General features: G+C 39.4%; 1 protein-coding gene across 19 annotated transcripts in view; it reads right to left on the reverse strand.

The window, feature by feature from the left end:
* The window catches only part of ptprsa (protein tyrosine phosphatase receptor type Sa), a 276827-nt gene that overhangs the window by 33529 nt on the left and 229979 nt on the right, over positions 1 to 13319 (reverse strand). For 6 of the 19 annotated variants that reach the window (XM_083558975.1, XM_083558982.1, XM_083558968.1 and 3 more), the window contains 3 exons: positions 13195 to 13310; positions 7876 to 7923; positions 4187 to 4284 (listed from right to left, as the gene is read on the reverse strand). In XM_083558975.1, coding sequence (XP_083415101.1) covers positions 4187 to 4284; positions 7876 to 7923; positions 13195 to 13310 — 262 coding nt within the window. The remainder of the gene's footprint in view (positions 1 to 4186; positions 4285 to 7875; positions 7924 to 13194; positions 13311 to 13319) is intronic. The other 13 variants (XM_083558977.1, XM_083558972.1, XM_083558969.1 and 10 more) reach the window with 3 other exon arrangements.

A 13319-nucleotide genomic window follows, 5' to 3' on the forward strand; every position in this document is an offset into this window, starting at 1 on the left:
AATTAGTGTGGTCGTGCTGAATATTTTGATGCACTGGCTCAAACGGCTGAACGCAATGTGAGCCCAAGCTCGTTTATTCCTGAGGCATTTTCATCAAATGAATAGTTTAGCGGTGGTTCTGTCTACAAGTTGTACCCCATTCTGCATCATCAGGCAGCAGATAAATGAAAAGGGAATGTTGCCAGACATTGCTATCACTCAATGGTTTACTATTGGGGCTATGTACTGGCAAGAATCTGGCGATACGATACGCATCACGATACGGGGGTTGCGATAATATATTATGCTATACCGTAAGCAAGACGATATATTGGGATATTAATTTTTTCAGGTATAGGATCTAATTTTAGGAAATCACACATAACACACCACCTTCATATGCAAACCTTAGCAAAGAAAAAATTATTGAATTATAAAACAGTGGGATCTGCATTTGCATTAATTATATCTAAAATTACACTGCCAACCCAAACCCCTTAAACCTACCCAGCCTTACCCATGTGCCAGCCTTACCCATATCACACCTCAAGGGCATCAAGTGTATTGTTATACATGAACACAATTAGTATCATTTTACCTATAATTTATTTATTTATTTATTTATTTTTTAAACAAATGCACATAATCATGAAAGACACCTAGTGGGATTACTGATGATGATTGTATTATATTATAAGGATTAGCATTAGTATTGGCCTAATAGTAGAAGCATGATTTCCCCAGGAAACAGGTGGATATTAAAGCTAATTTTAGTGACATGCCCTTATGTTAATACTTCCTGTCACTGTTTAAGTTCAAGATAAGAAGACTGCTAACTATCTATGGGTTGGGATTTACTGTGAACTCGCAACGCATCAACTGCCATGAATCATGTATGAATTATTTTTAATATCTATATTGCATTTGTGAGAATCTATACAGTATTTATCGCCGAACAAAATATTGTGATACTTACGTGTATCGATATTTTCTTACACCCCTATTACAGAATCCTGTATTATGCTCTATGACACAAGGCTTCCTTGGTTCCAAAGGTTTTTTCAAAGTGGTTATACAGTAAATGGAAAGAGAAGTGTTACTCCAGATAGACACACCACTTTGATGGCAATTGGGTTTGCCCTTAATACCCACTTCTCCTCCATTTTGGTGTTTCTCAGCCACTATTTAGTAATGATAACTACCAGCTACCATGCAGACATTCATTATGTTGGTGATGCTTTGACTGACAGCAGAATAATCATCCCTCCCACCCAAACAAGCATGATCAGATTTACCCTTTTGCCACAATGGCATTGTTGGGATTTAAACTTATGGGGTTTCTGATACCTATTGGGATACATGTGATAGCCACAATTTAACCAAAGTAAGATACAACATTGGACCTTGAGCAGAACATACCAAAGCTAACATCCTGTCCAGATATACCAATATGGCAATAATCTAGAATATATATTATAATTTTTTTATATACTCTTATATAAGCTGAAAAAATTCCCAACTTGCTATGCAACGGCTGGCAAAGATTCAATTCTATGAATCGACTGTCCTGCTTCGCCAACGTCCTCGAGTCAGAGCAACAATATCAATCAAATGTAATCAGGCGTTTGAACAGGAATACACAGTTTGAACAACTGGCTCTCCTGGAATAGGATTTCCCCCCCCCCCGACCTTACGAGCTTTAAAGAATAACCTCCCTCCCTTCCCTCTTTCTCTCTCTCCTTCACACACACTCACACACATACACTCTCATCTTTCTCCTTCACAGCTTGCAACTAAAAACCAATCACTCAGGAACCAGAGAGCTCCGCTTGGCACACTAAGGCGCCCCGACGAGCAGCCATTCATCAAGTAAATAACAAAATTAAAATTACACTTCTCCGTTTAATTCGGTCATTTATTTTTCTGGAGGGAGACCGAGAGAGATAGAGAGTCCATACAAGCGACTCCTCTACTTTCGCTGGACCGTGATCTGGTTTTTGTCCTCCTCAGAGGACGACTTTTGTTATTTTATGAAATTATTTGTCCCATTTACTGCGTTACTCAAACCTTCGACGCTGTTAAAAAGAAATTAAAGTCATAGCAATACGAGAATAGACGGAAACGTCGAGCGCGTTTCCGTCACGTTTCCGGCACGCACGTTCAACTCCTTTATGGTCCATTTCTTTGATCATCATCCTCAAAGTCTCCTGAGAAACAACATCTCGTCTCGAATAGCACGCAGATCTAACCATTGATTGATCCTTGGAGTCGACCACTGGTCGCCATTTTAGACTGCAACGAAAGAGGCAATTTCCTCTGATTATTTTTATTTCTGAATAAATTAACTTTCCTACATAACCACTGCAGTGTCCATTTACTGATTATAGATTTGTGCTGATGCATCAAAAGACAAAGAATTTCCCTATTGTTAAATCCAAACCTAAAAAAGATATAAATATATGAATAAATAAAAACAAATCCTCCACATGCATTTTATAGAAAAACAGACGTTTCTCGCAATTCTGTAATTTATCGAAATATTACCACTTAAATCTCCTATTGCTACGACTTTATTTTCAAAATATTTAACTTTTTCTCAAAATACTCAAATTGTTTCTTAAAATATTAAAACTTTATTCTCGTAATTTTGACTTTATTCCTAAAAAGACTTTATTCTCATACTGATACGTCTTAATTCTCGTAATTCCGACTTAATTCTCGTAATATTTTGACTTTATACTCGTATTGCTACAATTTCATTCCTAAAATATTTTAACTTTATTCTCGTAATTTCGACTTTATTCTCAAAATTATTTGACTTTATTCTTAAAAAGACTTCATTCTTATACTGATACGGCTTAATTCTCTTAATTCTGACTTTATTCTCAAAATATTTCAACTTTATTCTCAAAAGGTTCGACGTTATTCTCCGACTGTTTTGACTTCGTTCTCGTAATTTCGACTTTATTCTCAAAATATTTCTCGTATTGCCACAATGTTGTTTTTAAAATCTTCGATTTATAATCTTTTTTTTCGTGGTACTATAACGTAATTTTAAGAACCTGTGCAGCCGACGTTATCCGATCACACCACATTGATTTCTTCATAATGAAAATAAAAAAGGATTCGTTTGATGCCTCTACTTCACGACGAGGTTGTAAAAAAATAAATCCGACGTTCATGTTCGAACCGTTGAGCTCCACTGAGTAAGACTATCCTCTTTATGGCACACGCGTTCTCTCTGCCGTGAACTCGTAAACAAGACGGAGGACAGGGAGGTCTGTTGGTGTAATGCAGTACTGTACGTTCAGTGGATGGAGGGGGGAAGGAACGTCTCACACGATTCATAAAAAACCCACATTAAAATCCCCAGTGTTAAATTACAGGAGTGAAGCGAATCACAGTTTTCAATCAAGTCCCTGTTTGCATTAACTGAACACTGTAGTTGTTAAATTAACAGCCGAGTATGAGCAATGTTGCTGGGCTGGTATTATTACTGAGGAGGTGGCAGCTCATTGGTTACGGCTCTGGGTTACTGATCGGAAGATCGGGGGTTTAAACCCCAGTATTGCCAAGCTGCCACATTTACCATGTGCAATTTCATATTAGGTGCAAGATGTTCTTGGTTCTTTAGCACCTTGTATCTTCGCATACAAATAAAGCCACAATGAAAAAGCCGCAATGGAAAGCCGCACTCTGGATAAGAGCGTCTGCCAAATGATATAAACGTAAATGATCCCGCAACAGGACATGTTATTCTATTCTTTTATTTACCAGGACAGATCCCCTGGTGGTCTAGTAGTTAGGATGGCCTGGAAACCAACCCCACCATTAGGGTTGCACAAGCCTTAGTGCCGGTCCCAAGCCCGGATAAATGGGGAGGGTTGCGTTAGGAAGGGCATCCAGTGTAAAAACATGTGCCAAATCAAACATGCGGATGATCCGATGTGGCGACCCCTAACGGGAGAAGCCGAAAGAAAGGTTTTTTTTTACCAGCAATGCTGAAAATCATACTGATGGGAAATACAGTATAGAAGCTAATAGTGCTGCCAATGCTAGACTCAACCTCCCAGAATGTAACTCAACTTGATTTACCAGATGACGAGCAAACGATGAAATTTGCCATCTATATCTTTGGTGCGATGGTGAAACCGAGTGAGATTCACGCACCAGGACTTAGCAATAGAACGTTATATTCGGGGCTTACCTCGTATTCCTGCGAGAGTTTCAGGTTGTCGTTGGCTTTGAGCAGCTCGGTGTGTTCGGCCAGGTCTGTGATGGGGATGGGGGGATGGTTCATCATTCCTACATCAGCACCAGGAGATAAAGGCACACAGTAAGAACATCTCAGTCAGTACAAGTACATGAGATTAGGCTTTCAGTGTGTGTTCAGTGTGTATGAGACATTCAGAAAGTCAGTCCAGACACAGAAAATGGCGGCAGGTGTTAGGTGCTGCTGTCTGACCAGGCCAGAGCGCTGCATTTTTTTCCTCTTTTTTTTATTATTCCGGGTGCTCACACACACACACACACACACACACACACACACACACACACACACACACACACACACACACACACACACACACACACACACACACACAAACCCTAGTGCCTTAATCCTAAGGAAATAAAAGAGAGGACCTATGAGCAATTGCTGAGGTGACGGAGAAACCACAGACCAATTACTCTTCAATGCTATGGGGGAAAATGGCTTTTAATAGCTTCGCAAAAGCAGCATAGGGATGAAATCTATTTTTAGGGGGCTTTATGATAATAAAATGGACGAAAAAAAAAAACCCAGACAAAACAAAACTCCAGAGCACGACTGCTCCTCTCAGCACAGCTGATACCTACAGCAGAGGGGTACGTCCCCCTCCCTGGGTGGCTCAGTCTTTCCTGTTGACAAATAACCCCCTCTCTTCTCAAACTGATTTAGAAAATCAATGGTTTGAAACAAATCTGAAATTGGTTTAGAGAAATATTTCCCCACGCTGCAAAGAGTGTCTCCCAATCCACTAATATTTAATGAACGTAATCAAACGCGCATCACCGAATCAAGCGTTTTTTCAATGTTTTTTCCACAAGAGGGACAGGCGGAGGTGTATTCTCAAACGGATGATTTGGCTGAAGTCATTCACCATATAAAAAAAATTTATTCGATAAGTAAACAAAAATATTTTTTTTTTGTTACTGTTCCACAGTTGAAAGCTTTTTTATTGGCGTTTCTTTTTACGGTCAAACTTCAACTTTAGCGTCTAAAATTTGGGAAAAATTAATGGAAAGTTTATCACCATAAAATCATAACAATGAAATCATAACCACATAGTAGAAATGTTTAAATATTAATGGAATAACAATGAAAACAGTCCTCCTGTGGAATAGAAGCTGTGAGATCAAATTTTCAATTTATGACTCATTTATTGTTATTCGTTATCCATCATTATAATTTTTTTGTTTGTTTGTTTATTTAGACAGTGGAAGTTACTGTATAAAGAAGAAAAATGTGAAATTTCTGTCCCGAAGACTTTCCCATGAAGAAAAAATAATGTAAAGTGGCGCTTTAGTGTTACAAAGTGCTGACACTGAAGACTCCTTCTGTAAATGTTCAACCTCTTCTCACAGGAAACAGATATATAACCATATCAATCCGTACTTTAAATCCGTTTAAGTGGATTAAGTTGTGCATCATAAATGAAAATGGATTCAAATATAATATTAACATAAACCTTGCAGGCGAATCCACCGTCGGAGCTGTTGCAATAAAATACGAACCTTCCGACCAATCAGATTGAAGATTGCAACAGCGATATGGTGTACGCCTTGATGGGTATATAAGCGCTGGTAAAAAAAACAGGTAGGAAAGTGGTGAAAATGTTATACTTCTGATCAGAAGGTCGTGGATTGGATTGTAATCCTATGACTGCACAGTTGTAAAAGTTGTCCTGAATAAGGGCGCCAGCCAAATGGTGTGAATCTAAACCCAATGGTCAGTGTTTTTTCAGTAATCAGACTACACTTTTTGAGTTCATCTCTGGGTTTATGCAGGAGCCCTGGCCTGGGCTGAGACAGTTTCAGGGACACACATTGCATGTTTCACTTCAGCCAAAGCTAAGCAAGCCACAGTTTTCACCCCAAACCAACCACCCGCCCACCAGAACCCCCTAAACCAAGAGCTCAAGCAATCATTAGTGCAGATATGTTATGAACAACGCACTCTTACACCCATTTAACACAAATACAGCGTGATATTCCCAGCCATGAGCCAAAGAGAGGCCAATGCCAGCTGAGCATGCTGGGAGTTAATCCCTTTACCAGCACAACGCTGCCCGTGTAAAAAGGAAACGAGAAGAAGGAGGAGGATCTTCGTCTATTCGGCTATTTATGCCACTTAATCGTTAAGATCAACATTTATGGCCATGGCTTAGTCATCTTTTTATGGTTTTTGCTGCGAGAGAGAGAACGAGGTCAATAGTTGGCTGAAGGTTGACATCTCTGTTTTTTTCCACCTTGAAATTTCCTGTGATTTAATTAAGCATGTATAATCTGCATAATCACATTAGCCGGCCTCAATTTCCCATGCACTTCATAGTGCTGAGCTCTAAATGCCACACGGTCCCCGGGCTGAGACGGGGTCCAAGCACCGTCACGTGTTTACGCTCGTAAAAACGTGAAAAAAAAAAGATGCAGAAGGCGGATTGGAGAAATGAAAACTACGCAAACAAACTGACAAACCTGTCTTATGGTTGCCAGATTTCTAATGGGAAGAGTGGGAATCTGAAAATAAACCAATGCATCCTTCTCAGACACTATAATAATAACTATAATAATGATTATTACTATGATGATAATAATAATGTTGATGATGATTGTAATAATGATAAAGAATATAGTAATAATAATCATGATGATAACAGTTATATAACGTTGATGATGATGATAAAAGTAATGATGATAACGATAAAAATAGTAACAAAAAAATTATGTTGGTAATGATGATAATAATAATAATAATAATAATAATAATAATAGTAATAACGATGCGGATTTTGCTGATTATGATAATAGTAGTAATAATTAAGATGATAATGATGATAATAATAATGATTATAATAATTATCATCATCATAATAATACCAATATAAAAATATATATATTCTATTTATATCCTCCTTTTTCTCCCTCTCATATTTACCTCTTTTTGCTTAATATATCTTTCCATCTCTCCTTTACTGGGATTTAGCAAACACCGGCTTTCAGTGCTTCTCTTCCCAGAGCTGAGGACAATGGGTATTTATCTTAAGGATATTGAATATAAGACTGACAGAGGTTGTCTTATTCATAGACATGTTTTAACCCCCTCGTTTTTACCTCATCTCTCTCTCTCTCTCTCTCTCTCTCTCTCTCTCTCTCTCTCCTCTAATCCCATGCAATCGAGATGCGGTAAGCGAAGGCAACACAAACAACACTCCTCCACTAAATACACATTTCCACAATTCAGGTTTTGATAATTGGCACAAACGGCTTGATTTTTCCTGATTTTTTTTTGTTCAAGATGAGTTTTTTTTTTTCCAGAGACACATTCATTTGCAGATAAAAGAGCTAAAAATTCTGTAAAAGAGAAAAAAATTCTGTAAAAAAAGAAAAGGTGTGTGTCTGGGAGTGAAGTGAAGTGGGGGGATTAAGAGGTTTGTAGTTAAGAGTTGAGGTACAAAATCCCTCGTCTCCACACGAGCAGTGACGTCAGGATCTTAACGTGGATTAACAACAGGCAACCGATCAGCCCAGTGAAGGACAGAAACAGCAACGAAAGGCATGTTATGAAAAACAATTAGTGCGTTTCTTGTGTGTTTAAGCAGGAATAATGCAAAAAGCAGCGACGCAGAAAAAACTAACTTTCGTAGTCGAAAGCGGCTTCGTTTAGAGGGCTGCTCATACCCGAATCTGTGAAGAACAGCAGAGAAACAAAAAATGCAAGATCTCCTCAAAATTTCGAGAACGGAACGATAACAAGCCGCAAAATAACATCACTTCGCCATGGACTAAACATTACCTTATGTTCGAACTAGCAAGCAAATTTGGGTGTCGTGGCGTAAAAACAGTAGTCGTTATACAAGAAAATTCTACAGGTGAGATTTAGTTCAACATAAATTACCCTAAACGAACTAAAGATTTGGGACATCTGACTTCCAGACTTATATGGCTCTAATATTACAATAATAGAATTTCCTTTTTGAAAGCAAATGTAGGGATGTTAATGTTACATTTATGGTCACCATTTCAGGATGTCAGGCAGATTTTTAAGAGAAGAAAAAGACTCCAGGATCCTGTCAGGGGAGAAAAAAATTATGCCTTGTGTAAAAAAAGAAGGGGAGAAAAAAAAACATCTTGTTGCATAACACACTCGTCTATTTTTGAGCATGGTTATTTGCTTGTTTTGTAATCGTTGTTACCCTTAAACTAGCTGCAACGTATGCTAACTCTAGCTACATCCACTTACTATAGGCACAACGAAACAGCTAAGGCATTCGAAACAAACTAATTTGTCGCTTCTGATAATTCAAATTCGCATGGAATTAAAAGCAAAAAATACAAATAACTAAATTCCAAAGTAATTCAATTACGTAGTTGCTAAAACTGTGTTTCTGTGTCGAGCTACGAAAAATGAAATGTTTTCTCTATTGTGAACTGTTGTTTTATACTAGTCGAGAGCACAGGCTGAAACAAATCATGACAAATAACAAAGAACTTTCATAACTCCAGTTTTCTTTCCTGAGAAAAGGTCTGAAAGGCTAAAGGAGAGAATGAGCTGAACAGCACTTCATGTAGGAAGATCAACACTCCAAACGTCTGGTGCTCGAATCCCACAATCACACGAGTGACTCGAGACGAAACACTCATGGCAGATTAGCAACGCTGTCTGGTGCGGCGACTTCGCCATGTTCGTTATGAAAGAGTGTGACTGAAGACCTTCGAGAAACAGAAAGGACCGAGTGAGTAATGAGCGAAGAGGACAAACGTGGGGATGACACTCGTCCTGAACTCGTCTGTGATGGAGAAAAAAGCGTAATCGTCAATGGCCCCTTATAGTGTGGGGGTGCACGGGGAGAATGAGAGTGAGAGAGAGAGAGTGTGTGTGTGTGTGTGTGTGTGTGTGTGTGTGTGTGTGTGTGTGTGTGTGTGTGTGTGTGTGTGGCTTCAAACGTAGTTAGGAAGAACGCCTGCTGCAGAATGAGAGAATAAGGATGAAAATGTAGAGAGGAAAGGAACAGAATCAAGTCTATAGAGAAGCAGAAGAGGGAGAGAGGGATGAAGAAATAGAGAGGAAGAAAGAGAGGAATGAATCAGCCACATCCTCTTATAAAGCCCCAACACAAATGAGCTTAAAGGGAATAAAGGTAGACTTTCTACCAGTGCCGTGCTCATCACCAGTACGTGCACGCACGCACACACACACACACACACACACACACACACACACACACACACACACACACACACACGCTCCTGTATGTGACTAGGGGAAATTTATCTTTTCTAGCTGCTGTGAGCAAGCAGCCAAAAAATGACTGTTTTACTCGCTTACTACTCCTCGTTTACTCCTCCTTATTAACCTCCTGCTTTATATAATACTATTCTGTTTATTATTTAAGACACAGGAGTGAAAATGTTCTGACACTAAAGAAAGAATGAAAGCAAACCAGTAAAAAAGCATGAAAGACAAAAAGCGAGCAAGAAAAAATTATAGAAAAAATATAGAAAAAAAGTAAGAAAGAAAGATTAAAAGTAACCAAGCGAGTAAAATTTTTTTTTTTAATTATTGAAAAAAAGCTATCAAGGAAAAAAAAATAAAAAAAAGAAAGAGAAAATTATAAAAAGAAAGAAAAAAGTTAAAAAGCAAACCAAAAATATAAAAGAGAAAAACACAAAAAAAAGAAAAATGAATTGATGTTATTTTTGATCCCCTCATGCCCTGTGATGTTTTAGCATCTTGCTACCGATGATGGTGTTGAATAAAATATAGAAAGACAGCTTCACACACACACATGAAAAACTAAAAGCAGAGACTCCTTCCAAAATAACCAAACAAATAAATAAAATCACATACCAGAAAGTCTCTGTATCAATGAATCAACCCCAAACCGTGTAATTATTATTGCCATTCATACGTGTGTGTGTGTGTGTGTGTGTGTGTGTGTGTGTGTGTGTGGTTTCTAGTTTGACCAATAACTGCTGATAGTTAATGGAAGTGTCTCCACAACACTCAGAGATGCCGGTGTTGCTGAGTGGGACAGGACGCAGCGTGGGGACAGAAGGAATGTGGAGAAGAAAGCAGGGACGGAGCTGGAGAAGGAAAAAAAGAAGCCAAAAAAGATGAAAGCGATGCTGCTCATTTTACAACCATTAGTAAGAGAGCAACAGATGGAGAGATGATTACTGAGACACCCCCCTCTCTTCCTCCACTCTGTCTTCAACTCTCTCCCTTTTGCTTTATCTCTTTATCTTCTCGTACAAGGAACAAGGTACAAGGGCTGACTGAAATGAGAGACACTGATGGACAAAACTGAAGATGAATGAGAGAGGTGCAGAGTGAAAGAGATTATATATAGTATATATAGACAGAGAGAGAGAGAGAAAGAGAGAGAGAGAGAGAGAGAGAGAGAGAGAGAGAGAGAGAATAAGAGAGAGAGAATAAGAGAGAGAGGTTAGATTAAAAAAGAATGCAAGGACAACTTAAAGAAAAAGATGCAAGATACAAAGATGAAGAGAAATGATTAAAAAAGAGAAGAGAAGAGAAGAGAAGAGAAGAGAAGAGAAGAGAAGAGAAGAGAAGAGAAGAGAAGAAAGACAGAAATGGTGAGGGGAAAAGGCAAGAAAAAAGAAAGAAAGAAAGAAAGAAAGAAAGAAAGAAAGAAAGAAAGAAAGAAAGAAAGAAAGAAAGAAAGAAAGAAAGAAAGAAAGAAAGAAAGAAAGAAAGAAAGAAAGAAAAAGAGAGTGATCAAAAACTAAAAATACAGAAAGAGACAGAGAGAGAAACAGAAAGAGATAAAGACAGAAAGAGGGAGAGAGAGATGCAGAGAGGGAAAGAGACAGAGAGGGACATAAGCAGAGCGGGAGAGAGACACAGGAGACAGAATGAAAGAGGGAGACAGACAGACAGACAGACAAAGAGAGAGGGATGGCGAAAGGGAGAGAGACAGAGAGGGACAGAGAGGGAAGGAGAAAGGCTCAGAGATGGGGAAAGAGACACAGAGAGAAGGATAGAGACAGAAAGAGGGAGAGTGGGACAAAGAGGGAGAGGGGGACAAAGATAAAATATAAGGGAAAAGGAGAAGAGAGAAAAACAGAAAAGGGAAAGACAGAGAAAAAGGGGCAGTGGATTATAAAAAAGCGAGAGAGAGAGAGAGAGAGAGAGAGAGAGAGAGAGAGAGAGAGAGAGAGAGAGAGAGAGAAAAGAGAGAGAGAGGGAGAAAGACGAGTACAGGTAGTGAGATTAGATCTGGAACAGCGACAGGGATGGAAATAGTGTCTGATGCAGACTTTGATTTTTGAAAGGAATCAAACTAATCGAACTGATAGAGACTTGTGGGAAGAAAAGAATGAAGAGAGAGGGGAAAGAGAGAGAGAAAGAAAGGCTGAATGTTCACTCGGTGCCATCTCAGTGAGGACAGAAAATGTCAGAGAGCTTTGGCGAGGTGAGTGGCAGAGAAGGAGATGAGAGCCGAATGTCCTTTAAACAGAGGGATGTGAGGGAGACAAAAACTCGTCTTTTTTCAATTCGGAGTTACTCTGTGTTGTGTGTGTGTGTGTGTGTGTGTGTGTGTGTGTGTGTGTATGGGTCTTGAGAAAAGTCTTCTAAAAACGTCCCTTACTGATTCCAATGTCCAGCACCAGTTCAGCCGCAGCAGCTGGAATGAATCACACAGATGAGGTGCTGCTCACTGTGGTTTATTCCCCACCTGGAACACAACCTTCTGCCTGCGAGCAGAACATCGTGCCCCGGCCTACACACCCAAATGACCGATGTTAGGAATTAGCGCAGAAATACGCGACAGTAACCAAAGCAATAACACTATTATATTCTCACAACGTCCCCGCACAAGACAAGGACAGTAGGACAGAATTTCCAGCACGTGTGAAAGAAGCGCATAGTTTAAAAAAATCGTATAAAGTATACGTGAGCTTAGAACATGCGTCGCTACTACTCAACACTGAGGCCGTGTCCACACCAACACGTTTTTGTTTAAAAACGCACATTTTCCCACACTGAGATGGCGAAAACGCAGCTTCTTGTCAACACTCTCTAAAGCGGATACATTCGAAAGTGGCGTTTTCGTGTCAGTGCGAAAAAGGAGGTTTTCGAGAACGCAATTTTAGTAATTGGCGCGATGTTTCGAATAAGTAAATAAACACCAGGCGTAAATCAGGCACATTTTTTGCTCACGCGCAGTACTGAGCCGTGAGCGTTTTTAGATGTCAAAGTGTGGATGAGCAACTTTTGGGAAACGATGAAAAAACAAACAAACGTTAGAAGCGAAACGTTTTTAGAAAAAAACGCAGTTTTCCGATTTGTCTGGATGAGTGTAGATGCAGCCTAAGTTTACGGACAGATTGTAAATCAGGATGTGTTATCTGTCAATCAGAGAGAAAAATGGGTCTTTGCAGGGGGTCCTGCAAACAAACGATAAGGACGGAGAGTGTGGCTTTGACTTAGAACCTTAAACAAGCAGGACACCTCAAAGAACCTCAAAGAACGTCCTCATAGAACCTGATGGTCTGCTGTATTTAAATGCTGAGAATGTGTGTGTGTGTGTGTGTGTCTTGGCTGGCTTTTATATCTTAGTGAGAATCTATTGTGAGTTTCTGAGTCCACATAAGAACAGTCAAGAACAGTCTGTCTCGTCAAATACCTGCTTTATTGGAGCATCATCAGAAAAAGCTGTAAGAGCGACACACCTGTTTCTTTGCTATACTTGTTGGGACTTTACAGTGTGTATATATGCAAGAGAGTAAAACCTAGAAGGTCCAGACAGTTCTCACAAGTTCACAAGTTCTCCACTGTGTAAAATGCAAGAGAGTAAAACCTTTATGGAACACGGAAATGCATGGCAGGAGTTCTTCATTGGGTGAAAGCTCATACTGTGTATGCATTTTGCGTATGTGTGTGTGTGTGTGTGTGTGTGTGTGTGTGTGTGTGTGTGTGTGTGTGTATACCTGGTGTCTGGAAATTAATGCGCCTCATCTCCACTGGGTCGGTGGGATTGTGTGGTGTTATCTCGGCATTGTTGAGTAGACATTTGGTTCGTGGTTCGGATTCCTTTCTTTTGCTGCTTGAAAAG

This window comes from Silurus aristotelis (assembly GCF_946808225.1).
Source record: "Silurus aristotelis genome assembly, chromosome: 13".
Lineage (NCBI taxonomy): Eukaryota > Metazoa > Chordata > Actinopteri > Siluriformes > Siluridae > Silurus > Silurus aristotelis.